This window comes from Oenanthe melanoleuca, chromosome 4A, assembly GCF_029582105.1.
Source record: "Oenanthe melanoleuca isolate GR-GAL-2019-014 chromosome 4A, OMel1.0, whole genome shotgun sequence".
NCBI lineage: Eukaryota > Metazoa > Chordata > Aves > Passeriformes > Muscicapidae > Oenanthe > Oenanthe melanoleuca.
The window spans coordinates 13,798,816-13,814,126 of record NC_079338.1 but is presented as its reverse complement, the minus strand read 5'-3'; the positions used below and the strand labels follow the sequence as shown (position 1 = coordinate 13,814,126).

The 15,311-nt window shown below is 51.3% G+C and overlaps 1 protein-coding gene across 1 annotated transcript; it reads right to left on the bottom strand.

Annotated features, from left to right (window-relative positions):
* Window positions 1-7,526: 7,526 nt before the first annotated feature.
* LOC130253115 (G-protein coupled receptor 83-like) lies at window positions 7,527-14,923 on the bottom strand. The gene is made up of 4 exons (XM_056491421.1): window positions 14,242-14,923; window positions 13,331-13,456; window positions 12,566-12,699; window positions 7,527-9,530 (listed from the first exon to the last, which is right to left on the bottom strand). The coding sequence occupies exons 1-4, from the start codon at window positions 14,623-14,625 to the stop codon at window positions 8,936-8,938; spliced, it is 1,239 nt and encodes a 412-aa protein (XP_056347396.1). The 5' UTR covers window positions 14,626-14,923; the 3' UTR covers window positions 7,527-8,935.
* Between the last annotated feature and the right edge of the window lie 388 nt (window positions 14,924-15,311).

The following is a 15,311-nucleotide window of genomic DNA, read 5'->3' as shown; positions in this document are numbered from 1 at the left end:
CTGTCTGGGAAGAAGAAGAAGAAAAAGAAGGTCCTGTCTGTCAGGGCAGGCAGCTCTTCTCAGAGGTGCTGCATCAGCCAAGGTCCTCAGCCTCATCTGGTGTGGGAGTGGGCAGGAGGGGCTGGAGGAGTGCTGCAGGATGGGGTGGCCATGGTCCTGCTCCTGTCCCCTCAGGGTGCCTGCCCCCACCACAGGTATCAGCTTTAACATTCCCCAGAGTGACCAAGTCTCAGGTGTGGTTCACTGCATGGTGGGGATGGAGGAGGCAGATCCCTAAACAATACCCAAGGAACTCCCATTCCCAAAGCTTCCCTGAGGAACAGTTGCTGTTTAAGCTCGGTAATTACTGGGCTCACTAAGCCTATTCATGCCCTTCTACTGGTATGTTTAAAATAATTATTAGCATGAAGGATGTTTTCTGTTCTAATTAAAGCTATGATAGTTGTCCACACTCTGGCAGGCTCTATGAGTGCTTGCAGTGCTGCAGCTCATCCTGTGTGTGAGGATCCCCCTGCAGTGCTGTGTCTGCAGCCCTGCTGCCTCTGTCCTGCCACAGGGAGCAGCTATGGACAGCACAGCCTCTGGAGCAAGGGCCCAGAAGAAACATTCACCCACCACCAAACACAAAGTCATGGCAGTGGTGAGGTGCTCAGCATCCCCAGTTTCCAAAGAAGCCTTTTCTGTGGAGCATGTCACATGTCCATGTCAACATGGATGCTGTCACAGGTGCAGCCCAGGTGTTCTGAGAGCCCCAGTCTCACCACAGTGTGTAAGGGGTGATGATCCCATGTCCCTGCCTGCTCCAGCCCAAGGCAGAGGGTGTGGGCAGGGTGCTGTGTCCCTCCATGGGTGACCTGAGCCCAAAGCTCTGCCTGTGCCCATCACTTGGCTGAGGCCACTGGCACTGCAGGAGGAGGGGGCCAAAAGAGTCTGTTGGGAGAGCAGCTCCCTGCACGCTTTTGGGGTGGGGATTCAATGTCTGCCATGCCTTACCTTCAAGGGATGCCTGGCCCTGGGGTTGTAACCATCTGACTCTGCATTCTCAGGTGCCTGGACCTGGGGATGGGTTTGGCCACACCTCGGGTCTGTTCTGGAAGAACAGGGGAGCCCCTCCCATGCAGAGCAGATGCTCCCACCCAAGGCAGGAACTCCCAGAGATCAAGAGGTTTACACCCCCTCTGCTTCTCACCCCAGACTGCTTGTGTTGTCTGGTCTTGCCTGGCTTTTGGCTGCAGCCCAAGGAGTGATGATAAATCAGTCTTGTTCCCCTCAAAGTCCTGGGGATTCTCATACTCCTCACTGGGATAAGAGGTAGCTCCTGTGAAGCAGAGCTGGCAGAGAAACACACATGTTCCATGTGAGCAGACAAGGTGTGGGTGAGGACCCACTCCTTGGTGCTCAGAGCAAGGCTGGCTCCCACCCCAGTCCTGCTGCAGCCCCAGCCACCCTGCACAGAGCTTGGCAGCAGCTCAGGGTGCTGAGGCAGCCTGTCCTTACCTCAGCTGCTCCAGCAGGAACATCTCTGTGCAGAGGCACTCACAGCTTGGCCAGCCTCCAGCCACAGGGAATGCCAGGGAATGCTGCTTGGCCCACAGCAGGCACACACACTGAGTCTTCTCCTGAGCTGTGTCTGGAGCAGGAGGGCAGACATCTGTCCTGCTGCTCCAGCAGTCACAGATCACAGCCAGCAGCCCTGCTGAGACAGGATCCTGAGCAATGGGGCTTTGCTTTAAAGGACCCAAGTGAGCTGTGTGGGGTGTGGGTGCCTCACCTGCACACCCTGAAATGTACCTGCAGGGTACAGAGTACATTGCACCCTGTTCTTGTTGGACAGGGCCCCTAGCAGAGCTTATCTCACACCTGCTGAGGTGAGACTGCAGTCAGGTGAGGGTTTGGCATCCTTCTCACAGGAGACCCTCTGAGGCCATGTCCCTCTCCCCATGAGCCCTGAGGAGCAGAGGGGAGCTGCTGGAGGGCTGGCCAGGGTGAGGAGGTGTTCCCACTAATTAAGTGTTCCAAGGGGGATCCTGCTTGGAACCAGATTAATTAATGAGCCCTGTGCTAACAAGGACTGCATGGTCCGTGGACAGTGAAGTCAGAGGAGCTTTCTAACATCTCCCTTGTGTGCAGGTTCTGGAGGCACAGAGCAAGAACTTTCACAGTTGCACTTTTTACTAAAGCCCTGTGGTTGTTTTGGGCTGAGCTGACCTGGATTAAGAACAGTGTTTTGCTAAAACACTGACTGCAATTCTGCCCTTTTCCTTGCAGGAGAGGGTAAGCACACAGTACTTAGGGGAGTCTGAGCTGCAGCATTTACTGAGAAAAGGGCAGGAGGGACACCCCCAGCTCTGGAGTGCCTTGGCAAACAGCTCCCCTGCTTTCACACTTCATTTCCTTGCCTAGCCCTGACCAGGGGGCTCACCAGTAAAGAAACCTTAAACACCTGCCCTCCATGTGCCCCTGGCCCCTGCACAGGGGCTGGGCAGAGAGGCAGATAAACTTCCATGGCTAAAATTGAAGACTGAAATCTGTTAGACACATGAATTTCCATGCTCAAGCTCCTTTCCTTCTGCACTTTCCTCCCCCACAGATGGTGTTTTCACCGTTTCTCCTCTGATTTTCTCATTCTGTATTTCCCCCACACTCCTCCTGCACACTCACTTCTTACCTCTCTGTGTTTCTGCAGGACATGAGGGCAATCACAAGCAAAGGAAAACAGAGGTTTCACAGCACATTGCTGAATTGGATGGGTTTGCCAGGAGGCAGAAATCTATTGCTGTTCTGTCTTCCACACTCCCCTTCCTCCCAACCTGTCAGCTCACTCACAGGGGCTTTAGAGAAGCTTCTCAGTGCAAGTTTGGGGCACAGAGCCCAAAGCTGCTGGGAGTGCCACAGCCCTGGTTGGTGGGCAAAAGAGCCACCAGACTCTGAGGTGCTGGGCAGAATGCTTGGGGGAACATTAATTAGAGCAAATCATCTCATCTAGGACCAAACTGTGAGTAACATCCACCACAAAAAAAAAAAAAACAACAAAAAAAAACAAAACAAAACAAAACAAAAACCACCAAACAAAAAACCCAACAAAAAAAAAATTCTAATTCTTTTTATTGGCAGCAGATGTTCATTTTTAAGGGGAAACAAATCTAGCTCCAATCCCAGAGCTGTGCTGGAGGCAAAAAAAACCACTGTCTTTGGGAACAACCTGATGCCAATAATTATTATTATCCTTCAAAAATACATTATTATCCCAAATGAAATTCCTATATTCCTGCCCTGAGCCTTGGTAGTAAATGAGATTTTTTGAGCCTGGTCAGGCTGTTTCTGGATCTGATGGGATCTGATAGCCTGGGCACTGGGCTGGTCTGCCTTCCAATGCAGCAGCATTAGGGATGCAATTTTAGCAAAACACATCAGTACAGACAGGAATGAAATGGGGGAAAGGCTCCTGTCCCCACTTTGAATGGGGAGGGGGAGCAGAGAAGGGGTTGGCAATGTTCAACACTGCAGATATGAAAATAGAACCCTTGTCCTACCTTCCCCCTCAATCCATCCTTCCTTCACAGTGAGCAGGAGAAACAAAGGCAAAACAAACCATTTGACAACTTGGCTTCACAAAGAAACTGAGAATTAGTCAAGTGGTGAAGATGTTCCCATTTATAGCTGAGATGCCTGAATATACTGCTAAAAATCTGTGGTCTTTATTAGCTCTGGTAATCGTAATAGTTCCCCTGGAGAATCAATGTCCCTACATCCTGCCCTGCAAGCTGTGCAAGACAGCAAAATGCTTACATTCTCCTGAATGGAAGGCAAATTAAGGCAAGTTAGTGCAATTCCATTAAATAGAACACAGGGTGTGTCAAATTAAATAATGGGGGAAAAAATTATATCCTGCCATAGAAACATGAACATAAAGAGGAAAGGGACACTGCATTAAATACTTTATTTGGAGTGCAGCCACTGCCATCTCCATGAGGGAACAGTCAGCATCAGTCACTGTTTGTCAGCACGAGCAACTGGTGTGTTCAATTCCAGAACAGGGTGGGAAATGGAGACAAACAGTTAAATAACTGAACTGTGAAGAGGAGTTCAGGAATGGCAACCCACTGTGAAAGAAAAACTGTAATGGTAAGAACTAAAAGTCGATTCTTTTCCAGCCTTTAGGAGAAATTTGGTTTATTAACCTGAATGTGAAAGGTCTGAGCAGTGCATCACAGTTTAAAAGCAAATTAAACTGTCCAAAATAGCCCAGAGGCACCCAGCCTACTGCAACTCCCCGCTGATGGAACTGTGGTAAATCCATCATGGAAGTGATCCAGGCACTCCTTGCATTCTGAATTCTGCAGTGCTTGGCATGTATCACCAGTAAAAGGTCAAAATTAGCTGTGGAAGGAGAAGGAAGCTGCAAAAGGTTAAGGCCATTGATTAATTGATCACTTCATTCCTGTGGAAAATTGCCTGAGGCTGTGGCTGCAAAAATACATTGTCACAAAAATAGGAACAAAATCTGTTGCTCTGAAACTTGCTGCCATCGTTTTTGTTAGTCATAAATTATTTCCTAACAGCACCCACAGTCTGAGCACCCCAGAATCACACTGATTGTGGTGTTCATCTTGGCCCAAGTGTGGGCTTGAAATGGAAATTTCCTCTGCAGTGCTCTAATAACTGCTCAAGAAATGTAGGAACAGCAAGAAATGGTCAAAACGGGGCTTTGAAAATCCCTCTTGCTGCTGAGAGCTACAAACAGCAACTGCAGGTCACTGCAGAGTGGAAATCCTGGAGACAGGAGACCACCAGGGTCCCACAGCCTGCAGGACACAGTATGGATCATCACAGATGTATGCAATGGAAGCATGTGGGATATAAGATATAAGCCTTTATGCTCTGAAGCCCCACTAATTGTGAAGTAACAAGCAGGAATTCCATTACTGGGGACACTCTCTGTGCTTGCCCCTTAGAGTGTCCCATAAAGCAATTGGGTTTGTCTCCAGCAGATGCATTAGATGGTCCATTCATCTGATTTTATAAAGCAATTTGTCTGTTCTCATCTGCCAAGGAGACTTTTATGGGCCTGCCATGGAGAAGTGTCTTCAAGTGATAGACTATTGTGCTGTACAGCCAGACCTGGCTCCTGCAGAGCTCAGCCTGTGCCTTTTGGGAGGGTTTATTACTATTTTTTCCCTCTCATGTCTGCTTAAGTGACAGCTGCTCTCCACTTCTACAATTTGGCACTACTGAACTGGGCAGCATCAGCCAGTGTGGGCTGCTGGGGAAGTGAAACATCAATCAAGGACCAAGTGCATTAATTCAGCCCTTATTACCAGGGTAAATAACAAAATACCAGGGATGGGGAGCAGGGCAAGAGGTGCTCTTGATTTGCTGCCTGTGGAGCAAACCTGCATGCAGGGCTGGCTCCAGCACAGCCCAGGCACAGCTCCCACACCTGCCTGCTCTGGCCAGTCCCTCCCTGCTCTCCAGCACTGCTCAGACCAGCATTTGGTACCTGCTGCTGCCCCCTGCCCATCCCTCAGGGACCCCAAAGAACATTAGTCCTGCCCCAGTGCAGAAAGCCGACATCAGCAGCACATCTGGGCAGAGACACCCCCACCATCCCTGCTCAGCACGGGCTGGGAAGAGCCAAGCACAGGGAGAGCCTGGAACCACCTCAGGGGAGCAGACTGGGCACAGACCTGGGACTGGGGTCACTGCTGAGCCCTGGTGGGACAGGGCAGCCTGTGAAACGCCGTTAGTCTTCAAACCAAGCTCTGACTGCAGCCGTGCCTGGCTAAACCTGCCCTCACTTGCTGTGCTCCTGCCTGGGCTCCATCCCAGCCCGGGATCAGAAGCGTTCCATGCCCACCGCAGGGCGGGGCTGGGGCGGGGGAGGCAGCGGGGGTGGGCAGGGTCGGGGGGCAGGGGAGATCCTTGGGGGCAGGGGAGATCCTTGGGGGGCAGGTGAGCTCTTTGGGGACAGGTGAGATCCTTGGGATGCAGGTGAGCTCTTTGGGGTACAGGTGAGCTCTTTTGGGGGCAGGTGAGCCCTTTGGGGACAGGTGAGATCCTTGGGGGGCAGGTGAGCTCTTTGGGGGGCAGCAGGTTGTCTCCACAGCCAGTGAAAGGCAGAGCTGTGTGCCCCGGCTCCAGGGAAAGACTTTGCTGCTGCCTGGGGCACAGGGTGGCCGCACATCACCTCCCAGGCTGGAATTCGGGGTGTGCCTTTCACATCCAGCCTCCCAGGTAAGCGCCAGGCTCCTTCCTCGCTCTTCCCCTCCTGGTCTGTGAGTGACCTCAGAGCAAGGTGATGGTTTGACACTGGCCCACCTACACCCCCACTGCCCGGGCTAAAGCTGGATTTAACCGAGGACATTCCCCTTATCCCTGCAGCGTGCTTTGGCCAGCCCCTCCGTACTGTTTTCCACTTGAAGAGCTAAGTGATGATAATTGTATTCTGTTTCTCCTTCCTGAGCTAATTTTCTGACTCATTGTGGGGGTTTTTCTGCTAGCTTTTTGTTAATCTAGTTGGCATGTTGTGGTTTCTTTGTTCATTATGTGGTGGGGCTATATAAGAGTATTTGTCTCTGGAATTCAGGTATCCCCTGCACTGTGTTCCCTGTTATCGTCTTCATCAGCAACTCTGCTGAAGGCACTCTGCTGCATTTGGCATGAGCTAACCTTAATAAATTCGGGCTGTTAATCACTCAGACACGTCTCGCTGGATCTTTGCACACTGATTTGTGTGTGCTCAAATAGTTTCCCGGGAGTAGACTTGTGGTGACTCAGTATTTCAACAATCTGCCCTCCAAACTCTCCCTCGGGGTTCTGCCTCCCGGGGGGCTTCGCTGCCACCAGGGCACGGGGAGGGTTCGCTCAGCAGAGTGGGAGAAGGAGGGGTCTGCTCATGGCAGAGGATTCTCCCACCCCACACTCTGTCCGGGGCCAGCCTGGTGTGTGCAGGGGCCAAACTGCAGCAGAAACGCAGCCTCCTGTCCATGCCCGGGTCAAACCACTCTCAGGTCACATTGTTTAAATAGATATTGTGCATTCTATGTCTGCCTGAGAGCTGCTGGGAGTCAGGGCATCCTCAGGTGATGCAGGAGCCTTGAGGCATTGGGCAAAGCGTGCGAGGCTCTGAATCTCACTCAGGCATCGATAATTATCAGCCCAGATAGCTGAGCCATTACGGAGATTCGATACAGTCAGCTCTCACATCCTGCCCATTTAGGGCAGAAAAATTCAGCAAGGAGGAGATGCTGCGATTGACAGATCCAAGGAAAACCAGCCAGGTTATTTCTGACAGCAAGAGACAGCTAACTACAGGGATTAGCAGAAGATCAAGGGAGTGTGGAGAGACCCCTTCTTTGGAGTAAGGGCATTGATTCCACCAGAAAAAGGCTATTCAACCATTTAAAGGAAGAAAGGAAGGAAAACAAACCTAAGAAATATTAAAGACAACACATGGCAGTTTGAGAGCTGCTCACACAAAGCTAGTGAGCGAGGAATGGTAAAAAAACAAATGATAGCTTCTCTTAATAATTAAATTAGATGGTTCTTATTAATTAGAGATGATTTTAACATTTTGAAAAACTCACATTGATGTTTTTTGACTGAAAACAAGCCCTGCTGTTCACTGAGGGAGGACAGTGCTGGCACCCAGCACAGACAGCTTTGAATTCCCATGTTCAATAATTGTGAGCTCCAAGCAAAGTGCCTCAGGGAACAAGTATTCACCCATTCCTGCTGCCACTCCTCGTGTTCTGCTGTGTTCTTCTGGTGCAGGCACTGCAGTCCATACCCAAGGTGCCCAACTGGGGTCAAGTGGCCTGTAGCAAGGACCCCCCTCCTTTCTGTCCTTTACCCTCTCACTGTACAAAGGGAAAATAACAAACAAACAAAACAAATTAGCTTCCTTTCTTTGGTCTGGCTTATCCTCCCCCACAAAGGTGGTAGGAGTATGTCCTTATTCCCTCAAGCCACCCAAGCTCCCCACTGCCTCTCTGGGCAGAAGATCACTCTGGGCTATCACCAGGGCAGACCAGGAGCCCCCCAGCAGACATGGTTGCCCTTGGGCTACTGAAATCCACATTTGTACCAACTAGACAGCCCCAGAGTTCTTAGTTGCTCCTCACAGGATATCCCTTCTGGCCCTTTCTTGACCTCCTGTTGCTTAAATGAGGCTTTTATAGCAGCTATAACAATGCAGAATGATTCCATTCTTCAGTGAGTGGATGCTACAGCCCTGATTAAATATTTTGTGGCCTTTTGTAAAGTGCCAGTGTAGCTCTCTTTACTGAATTAATATATTTATAATAAAAAGAACTTCTCAGTGGAATACATTAATCTGTCATCATGCCATCTGAGCCTACAGCCATTGTTCCTGGGGTGCATCCCTGCTCCCCTGGTTAGGGGCTGGCTTGTGGGTGGGATAGAGGCAGGACAAGAGCAGAAGAATCTGAGAGCAAAATTGCTGTTAACAATCCTTACCTCTGTTGGAGGCTTTGCTATACACTAACTGGTGAGGCTCCCTGTGGATGGAGTTCACTGCATGTCCAAGCCCTTCCTTCAAACACCTGAATCATCACAGATTTGTTTCTGCTGCTGTGCAGATCCCCACATTATAGCACAGGTTACAGGCCAGTGACAGAAACCCAGATCCACTCCCTCTGATAGCAATAAATGGGAAAACCTGAAACAGATCAGCATTTCTGAGAAGCTCCATGTCCCCTGTACATATTCCTGCCCCTGAGCCAGCTGCAGCGTGGGTTTCACTGCCAGAGTGCTGGACAGGCTGTGCCCACCGTGCCAAGCAGAGGAGGGGCTACAGTAAGACAAGCCAAAAGCCAGCAGTAAAACAGCAGAGCAGCAATGCTGGCTCCTGAGGAGAGGCTGGGAGATGCTCTTGGATCCTCCCAGAGCCAGGTAAGTCCCCTCAGCCCGTGGCTCACAGGTCCGTGCTGGCCATCGGGAGGTTCCCGGTGGAGCAGTTGGCCTGGCAGGCAGGTCCCTTCCTGCAGCTGGCCTGCTCCAGCCATGCCTCGTGGCAGGGCATGGCCCTGGGAGGCAGAGCCTGGCCCTGAGCCCGTGGCACCCTCTGGCAGACGCACAGCAGCGAGCGCAGCCCTGCACGGAAGCTCTGGTTCAGCCAGCAGTAGATGAAGGGGTTGTAGCAGGTGCTGCTCATGGCAAACCAGTGCAGGGCAAAATAGAGAGAGTTCTTTGTCTTGATGCCCAGACTGGAGATGAGCACCACGTAGCAGTTCAGGGGGAACCAGCAGACTGCAAAGACCACCACCACCAGCATCAGCATCTTGATGCTCTTCTTCTTGTTCCTGTGGTGGGTGACGTACTGCTGCGTGGTGATGTCCCCGATGGCATTGCGGAGCCACAGCTTCTTGGCCAGACGCAGGTAGGTGATGGTGATGATCAGCAGAGGCAGGAGGTAAAGAAGGAGGAAGGTAGACAGGTCCAGATACTTCCAGACCAACTCTGCAGGCTCGGGGAAATCAGGGAGGCACAGACTCCGGACAGTGGCTTCCCTTGAAAACACGAAATACAGATATGGCACAGGGCCATGGATCTCACACTGCCCACAGCCACTGCTCAGAGGTGCAGTGCAGACAGAGGGAGGACACAGAGCCACAGCTCTGCCATGTCTCTCTCAGACTGGACCTGCAGCCCCTGCCCTCCACGGGAGCACCCACCCTCCTGTGTCCCCCAGCAGCCAGGACCCCTTGCCCTGCCATACGCCCCAGCACAGGATCCCTCAGCCAGAGCCACTAGAGCAGCTCTAAGCCAAAGCTGGTCTGGAGAGGAGGAAGGGCTAGAGGCTGTGAGAAAATCTCACAGGCATGACCAACCCCTTCCCTTCCCTTCCCTTCCCTTCCCTTCCCTTCCCTTCCCTTCCCTTCCCTTCCCTTCCCTTCCCTTCCCTTCCCTTCCCTTCCCTTCCCTTCCCTTCCCTTCCCTTCCCTTCCCTTCCCACTACCTCTTAAAACTGGTTGATGATTAGTCATTTGGCTCCAGTTGAACCACTGACAATTGACTAACAGAAGCACTGAGTGTAGCCACATACAGCAGCTCATTTTAACAACCCCTTACACCTGTCCCATCCCATCCAGCCCCAGGATCCAGGCATGTTCCCACTGCCTGGCCAGCAGTGGCTGCCATCCCATTACCCTTCACTGCACTGCATGTCCCCTCCACACCCTGCAGCTGGTGACTGGAAGTGATGGAATTTATTTCCAGTAGATGTTTTCTCCTTTTCTTTCATTTCCTTTCTCTTATTCCATTTTCTCTCTTGTTGTTGGATCTCCTCTATTCAGCACAGATTTTAGCACCCACCAATCTGTACTATTCACTGCAGTATTGATTAATATCTTTAATATCCTGTTTTCAACTGCTAGAGCTGCCTTTTGTGCCACAAATAGGAGGTTGTTGAGAACAGGCAGCTGGAGCAGGGGATGAGATCAGAGGAGTGACAATGGGTTCACCGAGTACAGAGGACCTGGAGACGTCACTCAAGAGGGGAACTGGCACAGAAGGGAAAATCATCTCTTTTGAACTGCAGTCTTTTCCTCCCCTGGATCTGGGGGACCTCCCCACTGGCACGGGGGACCTGCCCAAGGCAGGACAGGAAAGTGTTTTGGTGAATTCTGATATGATCAGGGACTCAGATGGCTGCTGTGTAGTGCAGCCAAAGATGGATGTTGGTGGAGCCCCTGTTTCCCATCCCAGAACCCTGACCACTCCCTGGTAGGAATCTCAGGAGTCCTGCCCCTGCAGGAGCTATTACAAGCAATATTACAACTGTGATATTTTTTTTCAATGGAAAGCAGGGACAGGAATAGCATGTCCTGGAAGTCCTTATATTGCTGAGCTGCCTCGTGCCAGCACAGGGCTCGGTTTCCTCTGGCCATGCCAAAGGATGAGCAGAGACAGGTGCCCCGAAACAGATCGTAGCGTTCGTTCATTCATGAGCAATTTGCTCCCTAATCCCCAAGCACAGCTGCAGAGCAACGCCAGCACAGAGTAACCCTGCCCTGTGTTTACAGTCTGCACACTTAGAGGTATGACATCCCCTGGCTATCTCAGGCAGAAGCACAGGCAGGGGAGGGCTGTGAAGCCCCATCACACTTCCAGCCCCTCGGACACCAAAAGCAGTGACAGCCTATGCAGGCATTCACTCTCCCACCTCATCAACAGGAGGCATCTGGCTGGGCTGCAGGAAATTAGATTTGTCCTTTATACAGAAGGTCAATGTCTACAATAGAAATCTCATTCCTGCTGCCTGTCAGTGTCTCCTTGCCACACTCCCTGGGATGCTGATCTCAGCCTGAAAATACAGGTCATGGTAAGATTATCCCCTTGGCCTCAAGGCTGGCATTCCTGCGAAGGGCAGCACCAGCAGCGTGACACCTGCCACAAAAATCCCACTTGGGTACTGTTACAGACTGTTTTCTAGACAAGAGAGGTCACAGCAATGCCACAGGCTGGTGGGGACAGGAGGGACAGATCAGATTGGGTACCACAGAGGAAAGGACTGTAAGGGTAAAGAACCCCAGAATTAGGGTTTGTATTTCTCCCTGGCAGAGAGTGACAGAAGAGACAAGTGCCATTGCTGAGCCTTTTGTGGGGAGATAAGCTTCTGCTTTGAATTTTTTTTTCTTTTTCTTTCTCTCTACATCAGAACTTTCTCTTTTTTCTGGTATTTCTGTCCTATGGGGATGTGAAATTCCACTTCATCTGCTGTCATTGTGCTCAGCCAAGCAAAGAGCTCCCTTTCCTGAGGAGAGGCACCATGGCACACCAGGGGCTGCACACAGCTCCAGTTCCTGCCAAAACACTGGTCCCTCACCTGCCCCCACCAGGTGCCCCCAACTTCACAGCTCTGCTTCATGAAGAAAGGGGTAGGAGCTTCTCTATGTTTTTCTCATTAGTGTAACATTAGACAGAGGAACCTCAGGGAAGGTTGGTCCTGGTTCATAAATCCACATGGATGAAATACAGGGAAGTCTCAACCTGAGACTCAATCTGTGGTCCCCTGCTCCTGCTCCCTGCAGAGCCTTGGTGATGTCAGCACAGGCATTCCCAACAGGAAGTTTATTTCCTTTCCTTTTGAAACTGCAGTCTGACTCTCTCTCCTCCCTGCCTGAGGGAGTTGGATGGGTTTGGTCTTGTTGGGTCTGAGGAGCTGAGCAGGCAAAAGGGGGGAAGAGGAAAGTCCCTCAGGAGAAAATTATCTTCTCTGGACAGAGCCTCTCCTGGCAAGGCTGTGGCACTGGAGGAGGTGAGTGCTGCTAACAGCTGTGCCCCAGCCAGGCTGTGCCTGGGACTGTCCCTGAGCCTCACCTGGGCACAGAGGAGGTGGTGAGAGCAAACCCAGGAGAGCAGGACAGGCAGGTCTTCCACAGCCCCAGCCTCTGCTGTGGGAACTGGGATGTCACTCATCCACCGACTCCTCTCATCCCTGTCCCTGTGCCTGGGACACTTGGTGCCCTCCCTGCTGAGAGAGTGGCACTGCACAAGGGCTGCCAGACCTCCCCACACTCGCTGGCAAGGGGAGAACACTCACCTGTAGTTATACTGGAAAAGCTTTTGATAGACAGCATGGGGCAGGGAGAAACAGGTTGCCATCAGCCAGATAACAGAGATGCTCAGAGCTCCCTTTGTCAGGGACATCCTCTGCTTCAGTGGGTTCAGGATGACCTGCAACAGAGACTCTGTCATGACCCTTCTCCCATGGGAAGCAAAGGCCCTCACAAGGAGAGTGGGTGGTTTGTGACATAACCTAACACAGCTAATGATAGGAAAATGACAGCCATGATTAGGAAAATGTCCTGCTCATTACAGTGATCTGGAAAATGGGAAACACTGTACTTCTCAGTCTGCTCAGAAGAGCTTTCTATCCTCAGTCTTGTTAGGTAAGAACTGTTTTCCTTAAACTAAGGGCTATATTAGGTCAAAAAAATAAAGATATCTACCCAAGGGTCTTCACTCAAGGGTATGGTTTTTATTCTATATTAACTATATAAGAAATGTCTCTTGTTCCAGCTGTGTCTGTGAAGCTGAGCTTTTCTCCCCTCTTCTGAGGCAGAAATTCACCTTTCACAAAATTTTCTTTGTTAGATCTTTGAGCTGATAAAATCTGATAGTCTGGAACTTACTATTTGACAATAGCACAGGAAAGGGGAGTGATTGGTAGGAACAAGCACATGCCTGGGCTGTCCTTGCTGCCCTGGACACTCAGCCAGTGTTTGTCATGGCCACGGACAGACACAAGTCTGTGTCACAGCTCAAGTCCCCTCCCAGAGCCTTGGAAGGAAGGGGGCAGTGTCACCTGGTGCCTGTCCAGAGCGATGGCCGTCAGGGTCAGCGTGGACACGTGGAGGGAGCAGTACTGCACAAAGCGGCTGACGTGGCACATGGCCTTCCCAAAAATCCACGTGCTGTTCACAAACCGGACCTGAGGGGAAACAACAGCTCATCAGCCAAAAATGTGGTGAAAACAAATCCATGAGGATTCGTTTTGTTTTCCAAGTCCCTTGGCTGGAACCTGAGCTGGCTCTGGGGTTCTGGCTGGTTGGGGAGCTTCACCTGAAACTTCTAGAAAGATCAGCTACCCTGGTCTCTGAAACACCCTTACAGAAGAGTTTATAGGGTCAAACCCCATTGATTATGAAGTGGTGATGCCAGAGCCCTCCTGGCCTGTTCTACAGACATTGTTTATGAACAGCAGTAAAAACTTTTTATTACACTAACAACTGTATTTGGAAAAAGTGGATCAGGATTTGATATCTACCCCACTGTCAGATTTGGAGAGCTTTCATTGAAGCCTTTATCCAGCTAACATCTCTGAAAAGCTTGACTGCTTTCCTCCAGTCACCCAATAGGACTGCATTCAGACTGTTCTGTCCCACTAAGGGACTCTCTAGAGCTCTCCTGCATGAACCTTAAAAACACAGGAACTTGTTCTCATTTCCCAAGAAGCTCTTACTGGGGTTTGGTAGCACACATTGTGGTAGACCTTGGAGTTTCTAGGAGATACAGAGTCTAGCAGCAACAGAGAGCCCACAGGCTGCTGAACAGTGCTTTACTTGCCTGGCAGAGTTACCAGTTAGACTTGATGGTGTTGGGTTCCCACCTCAGGCCTAGGAAAGAGTGCATGGAAAGCCTATGACCACCAGGCAGAGTTCTGGTGGATGGGAGACTCCTGCCCTGGTTGAAGGGACAGCAAGACCAGCTACTTACCAAGGTGAAAGGTGTGTTGAGCAGCGTGATCATGATGTCTGACACTGCCAGGTTGACGATGAAGAGGCTGGTGGCTGAGTGCATCCTCTTGTTCTTCAGCACCACGTGGCACACCAGCATGTTCCCAAAGAGAGACATGACAATAATGACTGAGTATGCCACGATGAGGAGCGCTTTCACTGTTGGTTTCTGGGATTCTGGCTCATATTTAGCCAGCTCAGCAAATTTCTCCCACTCAACAATGCGGCTCTCTGTCCAATTGAAGATGGTCCTGTTAGTTGCATGGTAGATGGACATGAGTTCAGCCAGGGAAGAGTAATGGTCAAACTCCTCAAGAAACCCCATCACCTGTGACCTGTATGGCTGAAACAGTGAGCGAGGCATGGTAGGTTGACCCCAGTCTTCCCTGCTGGGGAGCAGTTCCAATGGTGAACCAGAAAGGGGCTGGTTTGGGATCACACACTCTCTCACATGGCAAGAAGAGCAAGAACTTCACAGGTGAGCTCTGGGCTCAAGCAGGCTGTCTGACCATTCCGTGCTTCTGTTACAGGAATTTCTTCCCAATGCAGAAACATTCACCTTCCACTCTAAACAAATCCAAAGACGTCTTTCCAGCAATGATCTGAATTCTGAATAGAAACCAGTGCTTCAATCCCTGGATCAGATAGGTCTGTGTGTGACACTGCAAACATTACAGCACGATTACACCCCAGTTCCAACCACAAGGAGAAACCAAACTCCCCACCCGTATCCCTCTCCCTAACTCCTACCCTTACCCTCTCTCCTTTACGTTGCGCTGCTCAGCTGTTTTTGTCCCTGACGGCGCCCGGTCCCAAGGGACAGCAGCGGCTCCTGCGGTTCCCGGGCTGCACACCCCGCGCCGCACACCCCGCACCGCACACCCTGCACGGCACACCCCGCACACCCCGCACCGCACACCGCAGACCCTGCACGGCACACCCCGCACCGCACACCCCGCACCGCACACCCTGCACGGCACACCCCGCACCGCACACCGCAGACCCTGCACAGCACACCCCGCACACCCCGCACCGCACACACCCCACTCA